This window comes from Gallus gallus, assembly GCF_016699485.2.
Source record: "Gallus gallus isolate bGalGal1 chromosome 33 unlocalized genomic scaffold, bGalGal1.mat.broiler.GRCg7b 33_unloc2, whole genome shotgun sequence".
Classification (NCBI taxonomy): domain Eukaryota; kingdom Metazoa; phylum Chordata; class Aves; order Galliformes; family Phasianidae; genus Gallus; species Gallus gallus.
Window position 1 is genome coordinate 15,114 of NW_024095955.1, and position 19,742 is coordinate 34,855.

The 19,742-nt window shown below is 49.3% G+C and overlaps 1 protein-coding gene across 1 annotated transcript; it reads right to left on the bottom strand.

Annotated features, from left to right (window-relative positions):
- Positions 1 to 15,294: 15,294 nt before the first annotated feature.
- Positions 15,295 to 16,426, bottom strand: LOC121108709 (olfactory receptor 14J1-like). Its single transcript, XM_040656810.1, has one exon. The coding sequence runs from the start codon at positions 16,350 to 16,352 to the stop codon at positions 15,384 to 15,386; it is 969 nt and encodes a 322-aa protein (XP_040512744.1). The 5' UTR covers positions 16,353 to 16,426; the 3' UTR covers positions 15,295 to 15,383.
- Positions 16,427 to 19,742: the final 3,316 nt, after the last annotated feature.

Below are 19,742 nucleotides of genomic sequence, written 5' to 3' on the forward strand. Positions count from 1 at the left end.
ACAGAGGGCAGTCGCCCTTCCTTGTCTCCTCACACATCCATCGTAAAGACTCCGTATCCCCCTTGTGCTTCAGTTCAGTTGTGGAAGCCATTAAACCATGTCCCCGTGGTCTAAACAAGACCTCAGGCCTGCAACTGTACAAACATTTCTAGCTCTGCATGTGCTGGTGTTCTCATTAGTGTAAGAACACATAAGAAAACACCCTAGTTGGAAAGCGTCATTGAACTTAGACTGGCAAGATAGCTCATCTTTGATTTTTGTATTCAGATGGTGGCATAAAGGCATAAGCTCCACTGTGGGGCTCAAGGTTGTCCAAGAAGCACGGGCACTCGTAGGGCATTGCTTTCCTGATGGCCTTGAGCTGCATTTGCAGCTGCATGGACAACTTGCCCTGCACAGGGGAAGTCCACTCCTCCCTGTCCTTCTCCATGTGCCTTTTTTGTGACAGCAAACACTCTCTGGTACGACTAACCATATGTCTGGAATTGCAGACTGTCCGCTGGATATTTGGTGGTTAATTCAGAAGATTTCAAAGCATAGACATGATGCTGTTGTCTTTCAGGAGCTGTTGGCCATGGAGACCCAGGGACATCTCAGGGGAGATGAGTGGGAAGGATAAAAATGACATCCTCTGCTGCTGATCTGGGCTGAGCTCCTGGGACACAAGGAACACCTACAAGTGGGCAGCACTGCAGTGAGACAGCTGTGCCCAGGAGCAGCTCTTCTGCACACAACAGCAGGGCTGGGGGAATGTTCTGCAGATGGCAATGAAGATAGAAGAGAAAGGACAGAGAGATTACAGGATGTATGGGATGTGAGCAGGCTGTGAGCTCACGGCAGGAAGACTGCTCACAGCTCTTGGCAAGGTAAGTCTTGCTGCAGTCAATGCAGCTGCTTTTATTGGGCAATCAGAAAATTTGAGACAACCCATAGGAGACTGGCCTGAAGACATACCATTTTTGCTAATCATGGAGAAGGAACTGCTCCAGATGAGGGCTTCGGGTGCCACAGTGTCAGAGCACAGCCCTGAGGGCTGCGTGCCCCAGGACGGCTGCAGGCTGTGCAGCCGTGTGTCCAGGGCTGTGGTGCAGAGCAGGGTCCCTGCTGTGCCCCAGGGGCTGTGTGCCGGGGCAGGGACTCTGCCGCCTGCCAGGCTCAGCACTCAGCCTGCCCGGGGGAGCTGCCCAGGGCGCTGCGGGGAGACGTGTGGGGGGAAGGAGCCCCCCGGCAGGGCAGGGCAGGGGCCTTCTGCTGCCACAGCTGCTTCCTGGGGCAGGGGGATCACAGCTACACTGCACCATAGGGTGTTTCCAAAGGTGTTTGCTCCTCTTTGCAAGAGGAGAGACAGGGCAGGGATTTTTTCTTTTATACCCTAAGAGAAGTGAAAAGGATTGGAGGCAGAAATCTGAAGAGAGCAAGAAAATATGAACACATCTCTGAGTACCCTGAATTGTACCTTTCTCAGTCTGCTGTTATATGAACAATCTCCGCATGTGCTTTCAGCCTCTCCTCCCCCAAAGGACAGCACCAGCTGAAATTATTGTCATTCTCTGCCGTCATGAATAATGTACTTAGCCTCCAATCAAACGGATTTCTCTAACAGAAGTTGAAGTACATCAAAGTTAGGGTTAGGGGCTCTAAGAGCAGTTGGGGTAAAGAAAAGAGATGTGGCAACAGTTCCTACGAGGAAAATATCCAGGAGCCTGGGATATGAATAGGAATTGAGAGGAAACTAAACAATCCTTAAGTTTCTACTTCTTACATGATTCTGAAGATCATGAAAATAAACTCATGCTATGGAGTTAAATGAATTTTCAAAGTGTAGCAGGAGGAGTGTCTCTGAGAATGGTATCGACTCATCATTATCTTCTGAACTCTGAACAGGACTCCATGCCCAGGAACCACAGATGCCCAACAGCAGCTCCATCAGCGAGTTCCTCCTCCTGGCGTTGGCAGACACGCGGCAGCTGCAGCTCCTGCACTTCTGGCTCTTGCTGGGCATCTACCTGGCTGCCCTCCTGGGCAATGGCCTCATCAGCACAGCCGTAGCCTGCGACCACCGCCTGCACACCCCCATGTACTTCTTCCTCCTCAACCTCGCCCTCCTCGACCTGGGCTGCATCTCCACCACTCTCCCCAAAGCCATGGCCAATGCCCTCTGGCACACCAGGGCCATCTCCTACGCAGGATGTGCTGCACAGGTCTTCTTTTTATTATTCTTACTTTCTGCAGAGACTTTTCTTCTCACCATCATGTCCTATGACCGCTACGTTGCCATCTGCAAGCCCCTGCACTACGGGACCTTGATGGACAGCAGAGCTTGTTCCACCATGGCAGCAGCTGCCTGGGGCTCTGGGCTTCTCTATTCTCTGCTGCACACGGCCACTACATTTTCCATGTGTCTCTGCCATGGCAATGCTGTGGATCAGTTCTTCTGTGAAATTGCCCAGATCCTCAAGCTTCTCCTGCTCAAAATCTGACTACCTCAGGGAAGTTGGGATTATTTATTTTAGTCTTTGTTTAATCTTTGGTTGTTTTGTCTTCATTGTTGTGTCATACATGCAGATCTTCAGGGCCGTGCTGAGGATGCCCTCTGAGCAGGGACAGCACAAAGCCTTCTCCACGTGCCTCCCTCACCTGGCCGTGCTCTCCCTCTTAGTCAGCACGGGCTTTTTTGCCTACCTGAAGCCTTCCTCTATCTCCTCCCATCCCTGGACCTGCTGGTTTCATTTCTGTACTCAGTGGTGCCTCCAGCAGTGAATCCTCTCATCTACGGTTTGAGAAACCAGGAGCTCAAGGCTGCAGTGAGCAAGACATACGTCTTCAACATCCATAAGATGCATGCTAGTCTCACAGGAGTCTCAAGGTTACTCTGAAATTGTTAGGACAATCTCTTATTATTATTTGTCTTCATTGTTGTTTTCACAGGCACGACTTTGATTTCAAAAGTGTTATTCTTGGCCTGCAACATTTCTGTTGTGTTTTTGGACACACTCATGTCATGTACCTGTTGAACAAGGCGCTCTGTTGATAGACACAATAAAGAAGCCAGCAGAAATTTGTCTGTCTCTGCTCCCATGTTTTACTATCTGTGAAAGTGGAGGAGCAACTGATGTATGCAGGAGTATTGCAGGGTCCAGGAACCCAGCTGCAACACGCAGCAGCAGCCTCGGTGTCCATGGGGCTGCCCCTCACTGCCCAGGAGTTCCATCTCCTTATCTGTGTTTGAGACGGGGCTGCTGTTTCCCAGGTCCAATGGCCACAGACAGCAGCAGGAGGTGGTCTTTGTGTTGCTGCTCTCTTTTCACTTCCATATCCCCTCCTTCTCTACGCCCTTGGGGACATGGGTGGACCAGGAGGGTTGCTCTGGACATTTGTCACCCTCAGCCTCTCACATCAGCCATTTCCAGCAGTGACTGCATGTTGATGGCAGAGCTTTTTCCTGAAGCCATCTCCACGCTCCTGGTGGTAGAGCGGGGCTGTCTGCAGACTCATGTGTGGGACATGGCTGAGGCAGCACTGGATCTGTAAAGCAGGAATGCCGTGAAGTGTGGTGCATTCAGGGCTGCCATGGGCACTTGTGCTGGGGAAACTCTTCCCCCCTCAAACACACCTGTCCTGTGCAGTGCAAGCATGATTGGGTCAAGTATGGGGCAGGGACAGCACAGTGATAAGTCACAGATGGGAAACCCAACACAGTCAGCAGGGTTCGGGGGGGGGGGGGGGGGCGAAGGGGGGGAGCAGTGGTCTTGGTACACAAAGAGCCAGGTAGGAGGAAGTTGTGTACCCTGGCAGAGAAACCAAGGAAGGCTGTGGGCACATCACTGCAGCATGTGAGAGCTTGTGAGGAGATGATGGAGAATACAGAGCAATGTTCTGCGCTCTCATGCACAGTGGGTGGATGAAAGTGATGGGTGAAACTGCATACATTCTGTCTGAAGAGAAGGAAAAGATTTTTCACTCAGTTCAGGGCTCATCCTGAGCAAGGTGGCTACTGCCTTGTGTTTTCTTTTCATTGTGCTGTCCTGTGTGCAGATCTTCAGGGCCGTGCTGAGGATGCCCTCTGAGCAGAGACGGCACAAAGCCTTCTCCATGTGCCTCCCTCACCTGGCTGTGCTCTCTCTCTTTGTCACCACTTGCATGTTTGCCTACCTGAAGCCTCCCTCCATTTCCTCCCAATCCCTGGACCTGGTGGTGTCATTTCTATACTCAGTGGTGTCTCCAGCAGCTAACCCCCTCATCTGTGGCATGAGGAACCCGGACCTCAAAGACGCTTTGGGGAAATTGATGTCATGGACACTTTTCATTAACAACAAACTTCTCATCTCTCTACAAATGACTCACAGACTGTCCCAGTGCAGGCCTGTATTGCTCATCTATGTTTATCATATTTATTTTTATTCTTATTTTTTTAATTTGCTGTTTTTTTATGTTTATTAATTTTTCTTACGCTGTTACAGTAATATTTTGATTCATTGCATGTCTGCTGAGGCATCAACCTGCTCTCTTCCTCCTGGAGCCCATATCTGATGTGGATCAGAGCTGACTCTTGTATCCTCTGTGTAGTGTCTCTGAATCTGCAGGGAAATGAGGTGTCTGCAGTCTTCACTGTGGCAGTGGGGATGTACCGCTGCATGGAATGGGGGGATTCCTGTCATTCTTGCTGTATCTGAACATTCCAAGTGCTATTGGAAATGCTCTCTTATCATTCCATTTGCTTTGCACACCCACAGACTCCCAGAGATGAGATAAGCAGCACTCGGCCTCATCCATCTGGGTCTGCTGCTCACCCTGACCAGCATGGCCAGCACAGAGCCACCAGGAATGGCCATGGAGGTCAGAGGAGGGATGGATAGTGGTGGGAGCTGTCCTGGGCATGACATTTCCTGCAGATGCTTGTATGACCAGGAGCCCTGTGACCTTGTGGCTGTTCCTCAGTCCCCGCTGCAACTTTGGCACTTCCCTGAAGGCGGCCCTTAGGCAAGATTGCGTGGGTGCTGGGGGCAGCGGGAGCACCAGGGTCTGGTTATGACCACACACAGGATGAGCTCTCTTCTGGGTGCTCTGCTGCAGGGCTGCTGCATCTGGGAGCCTTCAGGAGGAGGGAGCAGTCAGAGGAGATCCTGGGGCCCTGGAGACCACCCCATGCCCATGGGCCACAAAGCAGGGTCCCTCAGGGCACAGATCCAACAAAGCTTCTTGTTGCATGAACAGAAAGGAGACACTGTTGAAGGAAGCTACCACCAGCCCCAGACCTCAGACCAGTGGTTCCCAGCAGCACTTTTCACCGTAATCTGCTGAGGGCTGAAATGGGACCACTCCACATTCCTACTGGGCTCAGTGCCTGCACTGGGGAATGGGCAGCCCAGCCTGGTCCCTATCAAGGCCCAGAGCCCAACAGAGCCCGGAGCAGGGCTGGCTGTGAGCCGTGTGGGATACACTGGGACCTGGACAGGGTCCAGCTGGTGAGGGAGCAGAAGGACACTGCGGGCTGTCAGGGCTGTGCTGGGGGCATGCTGCCCCACACAGTGCCTGCACAGAGCTGCCAGGCGCTGCCTGTGGGTCAGTGGGGGTGGTCTGTCCTGCAGGAGGGAATGTACATGGACCTTCATGCTGTAGGACTTGGACCACAAAAGCACCCTGGAACTCAGTGCCCAGCTGTGCTGTGCTCACCTTGCCTGGCTCCCAGGTGCCCTCCATGCTGCTCTGTCCACTGCCTCTCAACAGGACGGGAGAAAACACAGTTACAAAATTCCTGGGTTGAGAAAAAAGCATTTTATTCTTTCCCTGCTTATAACCTAATGACAACAGATTTTGTGCATTAATCGTAGCAAATATAATGCAGGTTTTTCTGCATAATATTAATATTAATATATTATAATGCACACTTTGGAACAGCTATTGAACTCAGTGTCCCTTTCACTTTAGTATACCAAATGAACCTAGACCTAATCCCACTGCGGTTTTGACTAATACTTTATAGAATCTGTATCATTTCCAACACTGACTTTTCCCACAGTTTGTTAGGATTTCTTATCCCTCTTGTTCTTTATGCCTTCTGCTGGCTTACCAGAGACATGGGAATGACCATGAGCTGCATTCCTAAAGTTACAGACCTCAGCCCTGAATTCAAGGCTGTCCTACTGGCTACTACAGAAAGAATGACTTCCGAAGCCCTTTGCTAGCCTTGTTCCTGCTGCAGGTCTGTCACCTCCAGAGACAGAAATAACCTCCGAAACACCATCTAGTCACGTTTGTTCCAAGGTGGTGAGTTCTGCTTGCACAAGTGACCTCACCTCAACATATCTATCCCTGCCTTGTGGCCCATTGCTCAGCGCTAGGGCAGCTCCAGGGTGCCCCTGCCGGCTGCCTCTTTCTGCTGTGCCCCGAGGTGCTGCGCTCTGTGCGCTGAGACCACGTGGGCAGTGATTAGTAGCATGGTGGGGAAACAGCCCGGGGCCGGGACCTGGGACTCGGGACTGTGACATCCCCTCGCCATGAGGAAGGTTTCTTCGAGGGGGTCCTGTTTTTGGGACTGGCAGAGCGGTGATCTCTTCAGCTTGATGGGAAGGTGCCTGGACCGGGTGCTCCCAAGTAGGGCTGACGAGCGCTGAACTGAGGAATGGAACTGATGTGCGGAAATCAAACTCTACAGCCACAGAGTAGTTATAACATAGGTAGGCTTAATCAGCGCTGTACTGACACCGGATGCAGAGGGGGATAATGCCTCCAAACCTGCATACCAGAGGGCAAGTAAGGCACATACTTAAAGAGCAAGCTGCAAACATATGCATTAGATGTCCAAGAAAAGGCTGGTTTATTACTATGAGTCCCTAAAAATTATTGACATTCCCCCTCCTCTCCTCTCCGTCCAGCCCAAGTCTTTTACAAATGCTCTTTTACACATGCATATCTCTCGGTGGTCTTTCTGATGAAGGTAATCATGTTATTTTCTTGGGCTTGGGTCAGGATGGAGGACACTTGGCTGGCTCTGGTTGGTCGTCTCATTGTCCAGAACTCCATTCAGTAACCCACTGCTTCTCTGTTAATTTGGGTTTTATGGTCTGAGCCTGCTACCTTGCATTCCAGAGATAGGATACTGTAGGACAAGTGAAGGCAATGACAGAGCCTATATTTGAGAAATAGGCACTGGAGGAAAAGATCTCAGAAAGGAATTGACTCACCCTTCCTGGTAACAGTGTGGAGAGAGGGACAAGCTGAGGAATGTGACCCTCCCCCCGCTCGTACCATCACACCACTGGAGAGCACGGCAGGGGCAAAAGGGGGACCCGTGCAGACTCAGACTGCATGGGAAGTATTGCAGAGGCCGAAGGGGTGGCTCCAGACCACCCCCGCTGCTCCAAGCACCCACACACCCATGTAGCCTACCCACTGGTTCAGGCTGTGACCCTGGAATTCTACTACGGATAGATAATGATGTTACTTGGAAAAATGGGAAACCCGCTGTCTGCGCTAATTGTCTGTAGAAGAGCATCTGTTATCGGCAGCGAGAACCTGGCTTAGCAAGGTCAAATAAACCTGAAATAAAGGGTGAGTAAATACTGTAGACAAGTGTGAGTAAACCCAGAGAAAAGTGTGAATAAACTCAGAGTAAAGTGTGAGTACACCTGGCGTAGTGTGTGACTAAACCCAGAGCAAAGTGCATGTAGACCCGAAGGAAAGTGTGAGTAAAACCAGAGTCCAAGTTATGCTCCCATCATTTTGCTAACGAGCAAGGGATGTGAAAACAAGGACCCAAGGCCTCTTCCTGTATGCAGGCAATCAGCTTCTCAAGCAGAAGGGATCTCTCAATCCACCTGCCTAGCTGGTGCCTTCTGCTGGCTTACCAGAGGCAGGGGAATGACCATGAGCTGCATTCCTAAAGGTACAGAGCTCAGCCCTGAATTCAAGGATTTTTATTGGCTACTACAGAAAGAATGATTTCCAAGGCTCTTTTCCAGCCTTGTTCCTGCTGCAGGTCTGTCACCTCCAGAGACTGAAATAACCTCTCAAACACCATCTCAGCCACATGCCTGTTCCAAGGTGGTGAGTTCTGCTTGCACAAGTGACCTCACCTCAACATATCTATCCCTGCCTCGTGGCCTGTTGCTCATTACTAGGGCAGCACCCGGGGGGCCCTTCCGGCTGCCGCTTCCCATTCCACCCCAAGGAGCCGCACTGTGTGTGCTGAGGCCATGTGGGAAGTGATTGAAGCACGGTGGGGAAGCGGCCCGGGGCTTGAGATCTAGGACTCGGGCCTGCAGCCTCCCCTCACTATGCAGAAGGGTTCTTCTCCCAGGGTCCCACTTCAATACCGGCAGAGTGGTGATCTGTTCGACTTGTCGGAAAGGTGCCGGGACTCTGAGCGCTTTTGAGGAGGGCTGACGAGCACTGAAGTGAGGGACAGAACCGATGTGCAGAAATGAAACTCTGTAACCACAGAGTAGTAATAACACAGCTATGTTTAATGTGCACTGCACACACGCTGGATGCAGAGGGGATGTTGTCACCTAGCCTACATAGTGGAGGGCAAGAAAAGCACCTACTTAAAGAGCAAGCTGCAAACATATGCATTAGATGTCTGAGAAAAGGCTGGTTTATTGCAGTGTGTCCCCAAAATGAGAGTTGTACACATGTACAGTGGTCTTTCTGATGAAGGTAGTTGTGTTATTTTCTTGGGCTTGGGGTAGGATGGAGGACACTGGCTGGCTCTGGTTGGCCATCCCATCGGCCACAACTCCGTTCAATAATCTGCTGATTCTTTGATAATTTGTGGTTTTGCCGTCCGAGCCTGCTACCTTGCATTCCAGACATAGGATAGATAATGACGTTGATTTGGAAAAATGGGAGACCCTCTGTCTATGCTAACTGTCTAAGAATGTAGAAAAGCATCTGTTATCAGCAGCAATAACTTGGTTTAGCAAGTTCAAGTAAACCTGAAGTAAAGGGTGAGTAAATACTGTAGAAAAGTGTGAGTAAACCCAGAGAAAAGTGTGAATAAACTCAGAGTAAAGTGTGAGTACACCTGGCGTAGTGTGTGACTAAACCCAGAGTAAAGTGTGCGTAGATCCTAAGTAAAGTGTGAGTAAAACCCAGAGTAAGGTGTGAGTACACCCTTAGAAGAGTATGAGTAAAGCCTGGGAAAGTGTGCGTAAACACAAAGCAAGGTGAGAGTAAACCCAGACAAAAGTGTGAGTAAAACCCAGAGAAAGGTATGAGTACACCCGGTGTCGAGTATGAGTAAATGTGGTAAAGTGTGTGTAAACCGGGAGTAAACTGTGGGGAGACTTGCAGTTTAGCATGGGAAGACATGGATTTAAGTGTGATAAATCCTGGACTGAAGGGTGTGTATACATGGACAAAAGTGTGGTGTAAAGTGTGAGTAAACCCCGAGTAAAGAGAGAGTAAACCTGGAGTAAAGTGTGAGTAAAACATTGGTACAGAATAACCCAGAGTGAAGTGCGAGTAAAAACCCAGAATAAACTGTGAGTAAGCTTGAAGTAAAGAGTGAATGAACCTGGAGTAAACGGTGAGTAAAAGCCAGAGAAAAGTGGTGAATAATACCAATGCAACATGTGAGTAAAACCTAAGTAGAGAGTGAGTAAAACCAGGAGAAAAGTAAGAGTAAACCCAGATTAATCTGTGACAAAACCCACGGGTAATATCTGAGAAAACCTAAAGAAAAGTGTGAGTAAAGTGGAAGTAAAGTGTTAGTAAAGATGGAGTAAAGTGTTAATAACATGGAGTAAAGTGTGTGCAAAATACACAGTAAAGTGTGAGTACGCCCGAAGTAGAGTAGTGACTGAACCAAAGGTAAAGTGTGTGAAAACCCAGAATAGAGTGTTAGCAAAACTAGGAGAAACGTAAGAGTAAACCTAGAGTAATGTGTGAGAAAAACATGAGTAAAGTGTGAGTAAAACCCAGAGAAAAATGCTGAGTAATGTGTGGGAACACACAGAGTAAACTGTGAGTAAAACTGGGTCAAGTGTGAGTGAACCTGGAGTCAAGTATGAGTAAGAACCTGAGTAAGCTGTAGGAGCACACGGAGTAAAATGTGAGTGCACCCAGAGAAAAGAAAGAGTAACCCAGAGTAAAGTGCGAGGAAACCAAAAATAATATTTGAGTAAAATCCAAAATAAAGTTTGGGTAAACCTGGGAGTGAAGTCTGAGTAAAGCTGGATTAGAGGGAGAGGAAAACACTAAGTACAAAGTGAGTAGACCTTGAGTAAAGTGTGAGTAAACACTCCACAAATTATAAGTAAACAACAAGTAAAGTGTGAGTAAACACAGAGTAAAGTGAGAAGTAAACATAAAGTGTGAGTAAACCTTGTATAATGTGTGGAGTAAACCTTCAGTGAAGTGTGACTAAAACCCGGAGTAAGGTGTGAGTACAGCTGGACTAGAGTTTGACTACACCCAGCACAGAGTGTGAGTAAGTCAGAGTAAAGCAGGCGTAAACTGTGAGTAAACCCAGAGTAAAGTGTGAGTAAAACCTGAGAAGAAGTTCTGAGTACACCTGGAACAGAGTGTGAGTACACCCGGTGAGCAGTGTGTGTAATACCTGGAAGAAGCTAAGAAGAAAGCTTGAGTAATGCATGAATGAACCCAAAGTTTGAGTTAAAACCAGAGTAAAGAGTGAGAAAAATATAGAGAAAAGTGTGACTAATCATGGAAGTGTGAGTAACCTGGAGTAAAGTGTGAGTAATTCTGGAATAAAGTGCGAGTAAAACATGAAGCAAGGTGAGGACTACACCTGGAATACGGTGTGAGTAAAACAAAGGGAAAAGTAAGAGTAAACATGGAGTAAACTGAGAATAAACTTGAATTAAAGACTGAGTAAACCTGGAATAAAGTGTGAGTACATCCTGAAGTAAGGTGTGAATAAACCCAGTGTAAAGTGTCATCAAGTAAACTGGCGAGTAAAACCATGTGAGAGGTAGATGGTGTTTTTGCAGTGGAAATTTCCAGTCACAAAGAAAGCTGCTGAACAGAGCAAGGTTGAGACTGGGGCGTTCGGACCTGGGTAGAACTGGCACAAGCAATACTAGGTAAGGTAATTATATAGGGCAGGAGAGAGCCCGGTACAGGACAGAACTAGTGGGCAGGCTGTTGATAATATTGTCCTCCTATAGCCATGCAAAGTACAGAAAACACCTAAAAACAGAGGGTTGGTAACAGACACTGTATGGAAATGCCAGGTAAACACCAGCATCGGAAGGTTTTGAGCCTGAGACGCTCAACCAATGAGTGCCAGGAGAGGCTTCACCTGTGTTGGACCCAGGGTATACAATGGGATGGATTTCACTGACTAGTTGTACAATTTCTCCCTTGTCAGTAGAGGGTGTGTGCAATAATGGATACTGCAATAATGGATAGACTGCTCTTCACAGAGATCTTGGCCTGATTAGAAACTGTTGACTTGAGCGTGTTTCTCACATAGATGTACAGGTGTGCCATCCCGGGCTGAGAGTGAGGTTGGCCATAAAGAAGTCCATCAAAAACAAGTTTGCAGTCAGAACTTCTTATACGGACAATGGGAACGTTTTGGACAGAGCAAGGCCATCTCATTTTTCACAAGATTCTCCTCCCCCAAGTCTCCAGCCTTCCATCTGTGGACATGGCAATGCTCTTCCAAGCCTGTGAGACAATTCCAGGCACACCTCAGGAAAAGTGTTTCTCCTTGGTCTGCTACGTAACGCAGGACCCGAGGGCTGACACAACTGCATAGAGAAAGGAGAACAGCGTGGTGCTGCAAAGAGAGCAGCACTGAAAAGACCCTGTCCTGCTGCTGCCCATGGCCGTGGCTCCAGGGAAGCAGCAGCAGCACAACTGAAAGGCAACAGAGAGGGAGAGGCCATTGGGCGGAGAGGGGCAGCCCCACAGACAGCGGGGCTGCAGCTCCGTGTGGCAGTTGGGCTCTTGGTTCCTGCACCCCTCCTGTGTGCAGGGCCTGCTCTCTGGGATCCAGAGGAGGTGGGAGCTGAGATCAATGATATTCTGATGATTTCTTTATTGATTCAAAGAGCCAGATTACTCTTGTCCATTAGGATTGCCACCCAGAAGACAAAGGTAGAAAAATAAAGAAGAATGTGTATGAACAGTATTGCTTCACTGGAATTAAAATTACCATAGGAACAACAAAGAGGGAGTGGGGGCAAAAAGAGATGAAATAAAGGCTAGTCTGAGTTTTCCATTTTACTGATGCCGTAGCAATATATGTCCAAAAGAGTTTCCTGAGAGCTTGCTTGATCTCTCCTGGTTCCTCATGCTGTAGATGATGGGGTTCATGACTGGAGGTACCACTGTGTATAACATTTGCCACCACCAGGTCCAGGGATGGGGACGAGATGGAGGGAGGCTTCAGGTAGGTTAGAAAAACATACAATTGGTGACAAACAGGGAAACTGCGGCCAGGTGAGGGACGCACGTGGAGAAGACCTTTGTGCCGTCCCTGCTCAGAGGGCGCATCCTCAGCACAGCCCTGAAGATCTGCACACAGAAGAATAGAATGAAAGCAAAACATCCAAAAAATATTAAGGTACTAAATATGATAATTACAAATTCCCTGAGGTAAGAAACAGAGCAGGAGATTGAGGATCTGGGTGATTTCACAGAAGAACTGGTTGATGGCAATGCCTTGGCATAGTGGCAGTGAAAATGTATGGCAGTGTGCATTCAGGGAATAGAGAAACCCCCAGTGCCCCAGGCAGCTGCTGCCATGATGGCACAAGCTCTGCTGCCCAGGAGGGCAGGGCAGTGATCCAGCTGAGGCAGTTGCAGGCATCTCATCCCTAGATGGAAACCCTGGGCCTGAAATGGGATTCAGCTCTCCACAGAGCCACAGGAGCTGAGATTCCTCTGGTTCAGTTCAGGTGTGCACAAGGAGTTGCCTGCATGTGAGCTCCTGCTCTGAGTCCTTGGTCCTTCAGCGGGGAGTCAGTTGCTCACACACAGACCCTGGGTGGTGACCAAGGTGCCATCAGTGCACCTGGATGTGTGTTGGTGATTGTAAAGTGTGTGGGAAATCCCTGTGATAGACACCTCCTTTCTGAGCATCAGCTGAGGGCCAGAGAGGAGATAGAGGTATTCTTGGCCATCCTAAATGACAACAGACCCCTGCATTGGGGTGCTCAAGTGTGCATTTTCCACTTGTCTCCATAGAGTATGCAGAGTTATGCAGCTGACTAAATGGATGAGCTCATGAAAGCAGAGCAACTCTTTTTTCTCTTCTTCAACAGCTGCATATTCTGGACCTCAAGGCACTACAAAGCTAACACACATGGTTATTCAACTGATGAAACCTCAGTTTTAGTGGGCTCTTACATGAATGGCATCAGAATGCCAGCCGAGTGTCATTGCCAGTTCCCTGGGCTGTCCAGCACACTCACATGCAGTTTTAAATGCAGCACAGGGCCTTCAGGAAAAGCCATGCCCTAAGAGTGTCTGTTGCTGGTTGGACAAGCCTGAGCCCACAATGGATCTAATGTCTATTTACCATCTTCTGAATACAAAATATCATAAATGAGCTATCCAGCCAGGCTAAATTCCAATGGTGCTTCCCCATTAGGGTGGTTTTCTTACTTGTTTTTTACACTAATGAGAAAAACCAAAACATGCTGAACTACTGAAATTTTTGTACAGTAGGAGGCCTGAGCACTTCTTTGGACCACAGGGACACGGTTAAATGGCATCCAGAACTGGACTGAAGCACAAAAGGGATACAGAGTCTCTATGATGAATGGGCGTAGGAGACAAGGAAGGGCGACTGCCCTCTGTGAGGGTGTGCACTGAGCTCTGCCTGGGGATGGGCAAGAGCAGCCAGGTCAGGAGAGAAAGGAAATGGCCAACTGAGGAGCCCAAACAGTGTCTGTTCCTGGCTTCCTTATCAGGAAGAGCAAGTGGAAGGTGCCCTCTCCAGACAGATGGGAGCCTCATGGTGTCAGGCTCTTGACCGCATTTTGGGCCCTTTTCACTCTAGTGTCTGCTGCAGGGACAGCACAGAAGGACATATGCCACCCTGGAGATCCCTGGAGAGCACTGATGGCAGCTTCCTGACCAAGCCATAGAGGAACCAAGGAGGAGAGGTTCTCTGCTGGATCTCATACTCACCAGGAAAGAAGGGGTTGTGGGGAAAGTGAAGAATCAAAGAGAACCTGGACTGCGGTGGCCATGGGATGGTGGAGCTGAGGAGCCTGAATGGGGGGGCAAAAGACAAGCTCGCACCTTTGGGCTTCAGCAGGGCAGACCTAGGCTTGTTCAAGTGTCTGTCGCGTACAGTCCAGCAGGGTAAGGCTCTCAGGTGAACAGGGTCAAAAAATGTGGTAACTATCTCAGGATCATTGCTTCTAAGCAGAGTAAGTCCATTCCAAGAAGTGGAAGCCAAGTAAAAATATCAGAAGTCCTGCAGGAATGGTAATGGATTGGCCTGGTCAAACCCAAACACAGAAAGGAAGCAGACAGGGAGTGGAGGCAAGAAGAGATCACCTGGCAGCAATGCAGGGACTTTGTCCAGCGTACCTGCTGAGATGAATTTAGGAATGTTGGAGTTAAACTGCAATTCAATGTGCCCAGGCATATCAAAGACAAGAAGGGCTTGTAGAAAGATGTAGGCTACAAAAGGAAGGCTGGGGAGAATGTGGGCCCAGCGTAGAATGGGGCAGGGAACCTGGTGAGACAGGACATGGAAAATCTCTGATACTCCTTTCCTTCCTGACCTCACTGTTTATTAGTTGGACTGGGCTTCTTGGAATCCTAGGTGCCAGAGACAGGAGGGAAACGTTGGTGCAAGGCAGATGTGCCCTTGGTGATAGAGGAGTAGATAGGGAATGCCTAAGCAAACAAGATCCTGAGTTGGAAGAGTGACAGGAGTCACAGAATCTTTGAGCAGATTGGGTTGGAGGGGCCATAAATACCAGTTCCATCCAGTTCCAACTACCTTGCTGTGGGAAGAGCTGTCAGCCGGTACATCTGGATGCCTGGGGCCCTTGACATCATCAACATCGGCAGGGATGGGGCAGCCACAACTTCTCTGGGCTACCTGTTCCACACCTGTACCGTGCCTCACATCATGATCTATGCAATGGAAGGAATGCCTTCCAAACATCATATGTAATGTCCGTGGCTGTACCCCCCCCACATCCAAATGAGGCAGGAAGGAAGAAGACCAAAGGAAAAGTACTATTTGAAAGCTTTTTAAGTATCTTTTAACTTATTCAGGGAGCCTGGTTCCATGTTTACACGAGCTCTTGGTGTGAGAAAACAGAAAGTGGAAGGGAAAGAAGAAGTGGAATAGACTGCAACATTTTTACAGATTACAGTATCACACTTACACACACACACACAAAATCAAACATACATAAAGTATAAAGAACCATCCCTGGGAATCATGTGAGGCAGATGCGCATTTTATTGAAGCTGGAATAGTGCACATTTTGCAACACTTTGCTGAGAGCATGCTTGATCTCCTTGTTCCTCATGCTGTAGATTATAGGGTTCAGCGTTGGAGGGAAAACAGAATACAGAAATGACACCATCAGATCCAGGAATGGGGAGGAGTTGGAGAAGGGCTTCATTTGGGCAAAAGAGCCAGTGCTGAGAAACAGGGAGACGACGGCCAGGTGAGGGAGGCACGTGGAGAAGGCTTTGTGCCGTCCCTGCTCAGAGGGCATCCTCAGCACGGCCCTGAAGATCTGCACATAGGACACAACAATGAAGACAAAAACCACTAAGGCTAAACAGACACTAAAAAGGAGAAACCCAACTTCCCTGAGGTAGGATTTGAAGGATTTTGAGCAGGAGAGCTTCAGGATGTGGGGGATTTCACAGAAGAACTGATCCACAGCATTGCCTTGGCACAGAGGCAGGGAAAATGTATTGGCAGTGTGCAGCAGAGAATTGATAAGCCCAGCGCCCCAGGCAGCTGCTGCCATGGTGGCACAAGCTCTGCTGTCCATCAAGGTCCCGTAGTGCAGGGGCTTGCAGATGGCAACGTAGCGGTCATAGGACATCATGGTGAGAAGGGAATATTCTGCTGAGAGGAAGAAGACAAAGAAAAAGACCTGTGCAGCACATCCTGCGTAGGAGATGTGCCTGGTGCCCCAGAGGGCATTGGCCATGGCCTTGGGGAGAGTGGTGGAGATGCAGGCCAGGTCGAGGAGGGCGAGGTTGAGGAGGAAGAAGTACATGGGGGTGTGCAGGCGGTGGTCGCAGGCTACGGCTGTGCTGATGAGGCCGTTGCCCAGGAGGGCAGCCAGGTAGATGCCCAGCAAGAGCCAGAAGTGCAGGAGCTGCAGCTGCCGCGTGTCTGCCAACGCCAGGAGGAGGAACTCGCTGATGGAGCTGCTGTTGGGCATCTGCGGTTCTTCGGCATGGAGTCCTGTTCAGGGTGCAGGAGATAATGACAAGACAAGGCAATTCTCAGTGACACTCATCCCACCATTTTATAAAGACTTTTTTTCTTTTAGGACAGTGTTATTCATTTTCATCACTTGAATTTAACTTCATGAGGTTCATGATTCTATAATAAGTAGAAGCTGAAGGAGCTTTAGCCTTCCTCTCGTTTCCTAATCATATCCCAGCCTCCTGGATATGTTCCTCATAGGAGCTGTTTCCATGTCTCATGTCTTTACCCTGTCTGCACTCAGGGCGCCCATCCCTAACGCTATGCACTTCAGTTTCTCATAGGGAAAGCTGCCTGTTTGCAAGGTAGTTCCATGTTCATGTCTGTAGGAAATAAATAAATAAATAAATAAATAAAATAAAAAAAAAAATATCTCAGCTGGTGCTGCCCTTTGGGAGAGGAGAGGCTGATAGCACACGAGGAGATTTCTCATATAACAGCAGACTGAGAAAGGTACAATTCAGGATTCTCAGAGATGTGTTCATAATTCACATCTCCCTTCAGATTTCTGCCTCCAAGTCTTTCCCCTTCCTTAAGAACAGAAAATAGAAAATCCCTTCCTTGTCTCTCCTCTTGCAACGAGCTCTTGGAAACACTCTGGGGTGCAGTGCAGCTGTGATCCCCCTGCCCCAGGCAGCAGCTGTGGCAGCAGAAGGCCCCTGCCCTGCCTTCCTGGGGGGCTCCTTCCCCCCACACGTCTGCCCGCAGCGCCCTGGGCAGCTCCCCGGGCAGGCTGAGTGCTGAGCCTGGCAGGCGGCAGAGTCCCTGCCCCGGCACACAGCCCCTGGGGCACAGCAGGGACCCTGCTCTGCACCACAGCCCTGGGCACCTGGCTGCACCCAAACTGCACAGCCTGCAGCCATCCTGGATCTTGCAGCACTCAGGGCTGTGCTCTGATGCTGCAGCATGGAAGCCCTCATCTGGAGCAAGTCTTTTTCCACAATAAAGAAACACCGAGTGTCTGAAGCCTGATATGCTATGGGATGTCCCAGATTTAGTGACCTATCTAGGAAAATCTGATTCATTGCCTGCAGCGAGCAACTTACCGAGTCAAGGCCAATGAGCAGTGAGCCTCCAGTGAGCTCACAGCTTGGTCACTCTCCACAAAGCCTGTAAGCTCTCATCCTTCTCTCCACCCCATCACCTTCAGATCATGCCCCCAGCCCTGCTGTGTGGTGCACAGGAGCTGCTCCTGGGCCCAGTTGTCTCTCTGCAGTGCTGCCCACTTATATCATCTCCCTGTGTCCCAGGAGCCCAGCCCAGATCAGCAGCAGAGGAGGTGATTTCATTCTCCCCAAAGCTCTCCCTGGAGATATCCATGGCCCTCCTGAGCTGACAGCTCCTGCAAGGCAGCAGGATCATCACTGCAGAACATCCTTCCAAGTCAGCTCCATTAACAAGCAAGTCCCCTGGATTCCAAAAACATGGATGTTCCTACTAAATGAAATTTGACCATGAGAGAAACAAATGCCAAATGTGGAAACTTCTGCTCATGATGCATTGGAAGAAAGACAGACAGACAGACAGACAGACAAGGATTGGGAGGGGTTGAGTACCCCTGTTCTGGGCAGTGGTAGAGCTGAGGCAGTGCAGGCATAAGATTACAGAATCATACAGTGGTTTCGGTTGGAGGGGACATTAAAGAGCACCTAGTTCCATGCCCTCAGCCACGGGCAGGAATGCCAACCTCCGGATCAGGCTGCCCAGGATACCATCCATCCTGACCTTGAATGCCTCCAAGGATGGGGCACACAGAATATCTTTGGGCAACCTGTTCCACTTCCTTTGAGTAGACAATTTGTTCCTAACATGAAACCAAAATCTCCTCCCTCTAATTTCAAGCCATTTCCCTTTGTCCTACTACTATCCGACCATCTCATCCCAACCGTAGGGTTCAGCATCTCATCAGCTGATGGAAACCCTGGGGCTGAAATGGGATCAGTTCCCCTGAGGTCCATGGGAGCCGAGAGATCTCTTAGTTGAGTTCCAGTGTGTACAGTGAGGTGTCTGTTTGTGAGCCCCTCATCTGAATGCTTGGTCTTCATTCAGCAGGGACTCCATTGCTCACACAGACACACTCAGAGATGCCCAAGGTGCCTGGGCTGATCCTAGTTGTGTGCTAGTGCTTGTGAAGTGTGGTGGAAAATCTCTGAGATAGACACCTCCTTCCTGAGCATCAGCTGAGGGCCAGAAGGGAGGTATTCTTGGCCATCCTAAATGCCACCACAGCCCTGTGCTTAGGGCACCCAGTGTGCCTTTTGTATCTGTCCCCATGGAGCATGTCGTGTTATTCTGCTGACCAAATGGATGAGCTCACAACAGAAGAGCAAGACCTTCCTCTCTGCTCGGTCTGTGTCACACCCTGCCATTCAAGGCGTTACAAAGCTCTGAAACACTTACATTCTTTCACTGAGGACAACTCAGTATGTTCGAGGCTCACATTTGAATGGCATCAGAGTAAGTCTAGGGTCACGCCAGTTCCCAGTTGACAGGAGGCTGGCAAATGTTGCCTCATTGTAAGAAAAGGAAAGAAAGATGACATGGGCAATTATGGACCTGTCAGTCTCATTCCAGTGCCTGGTAATATCATGGAGAAAATGATGCGGGGAGTTACTGAAAAAGCCCTGAAGGACAATACTGTCATTGGTCACAGCCAACACGAGCTCATGAGTGGATGTCCTGTTTAACTTAATGTCCTTTAATGACAAGGTCACCCATGTAGTTGACCAAAGGAAGCCAGTTGATGTTATCCTTGAGGACTTCAGTAGAGCTTTTGATACTGTTCCTGACAGTATCCGTCTGGAAAAAAAAGTATGCATACGGCATAGACAGAAACATAATGAGTGGATGGGTGGGGCCAAAAGGCTTACAGTAAATGGGGTTCCATCAGGCTGTCGGACGGTCACTAGCAGGGTTCCCCAGGGCTCAATTTTAAAGCCACTTCTCTTTAACATTTTTGCGAATGACTAGCATGTTGTGCTAGAAAATGTTTTGAGCAAGTTTGCTGATGATACCAAATGAGGAGGAGTTGTCGCCTCCACTGCGGCAACAGAGAGATGTGGAGAACTTAGAGAACTGGGCAAGCACCAGCTGCATGAAGCATAACAAGAACAAGTGCCTGATTCTGCACCTGGGAAGGGGCAACCCTGGACATACACACTGACTGCCGGATGGGATGCTGGAGAGCAGTCCCACTGAAAGGGACTGGGGGTCCTGGTCAACGGCAAATTGGGCGTGAGTCAGCAGTGTGCCCAGGCAGCCAGGAAGGACAACCGTCTCCTGGGGTCCATTGAGCACAGCACTGCCAGCTGGGTGAGGGAAGGGATTGTCCCTCTCTGCTCTG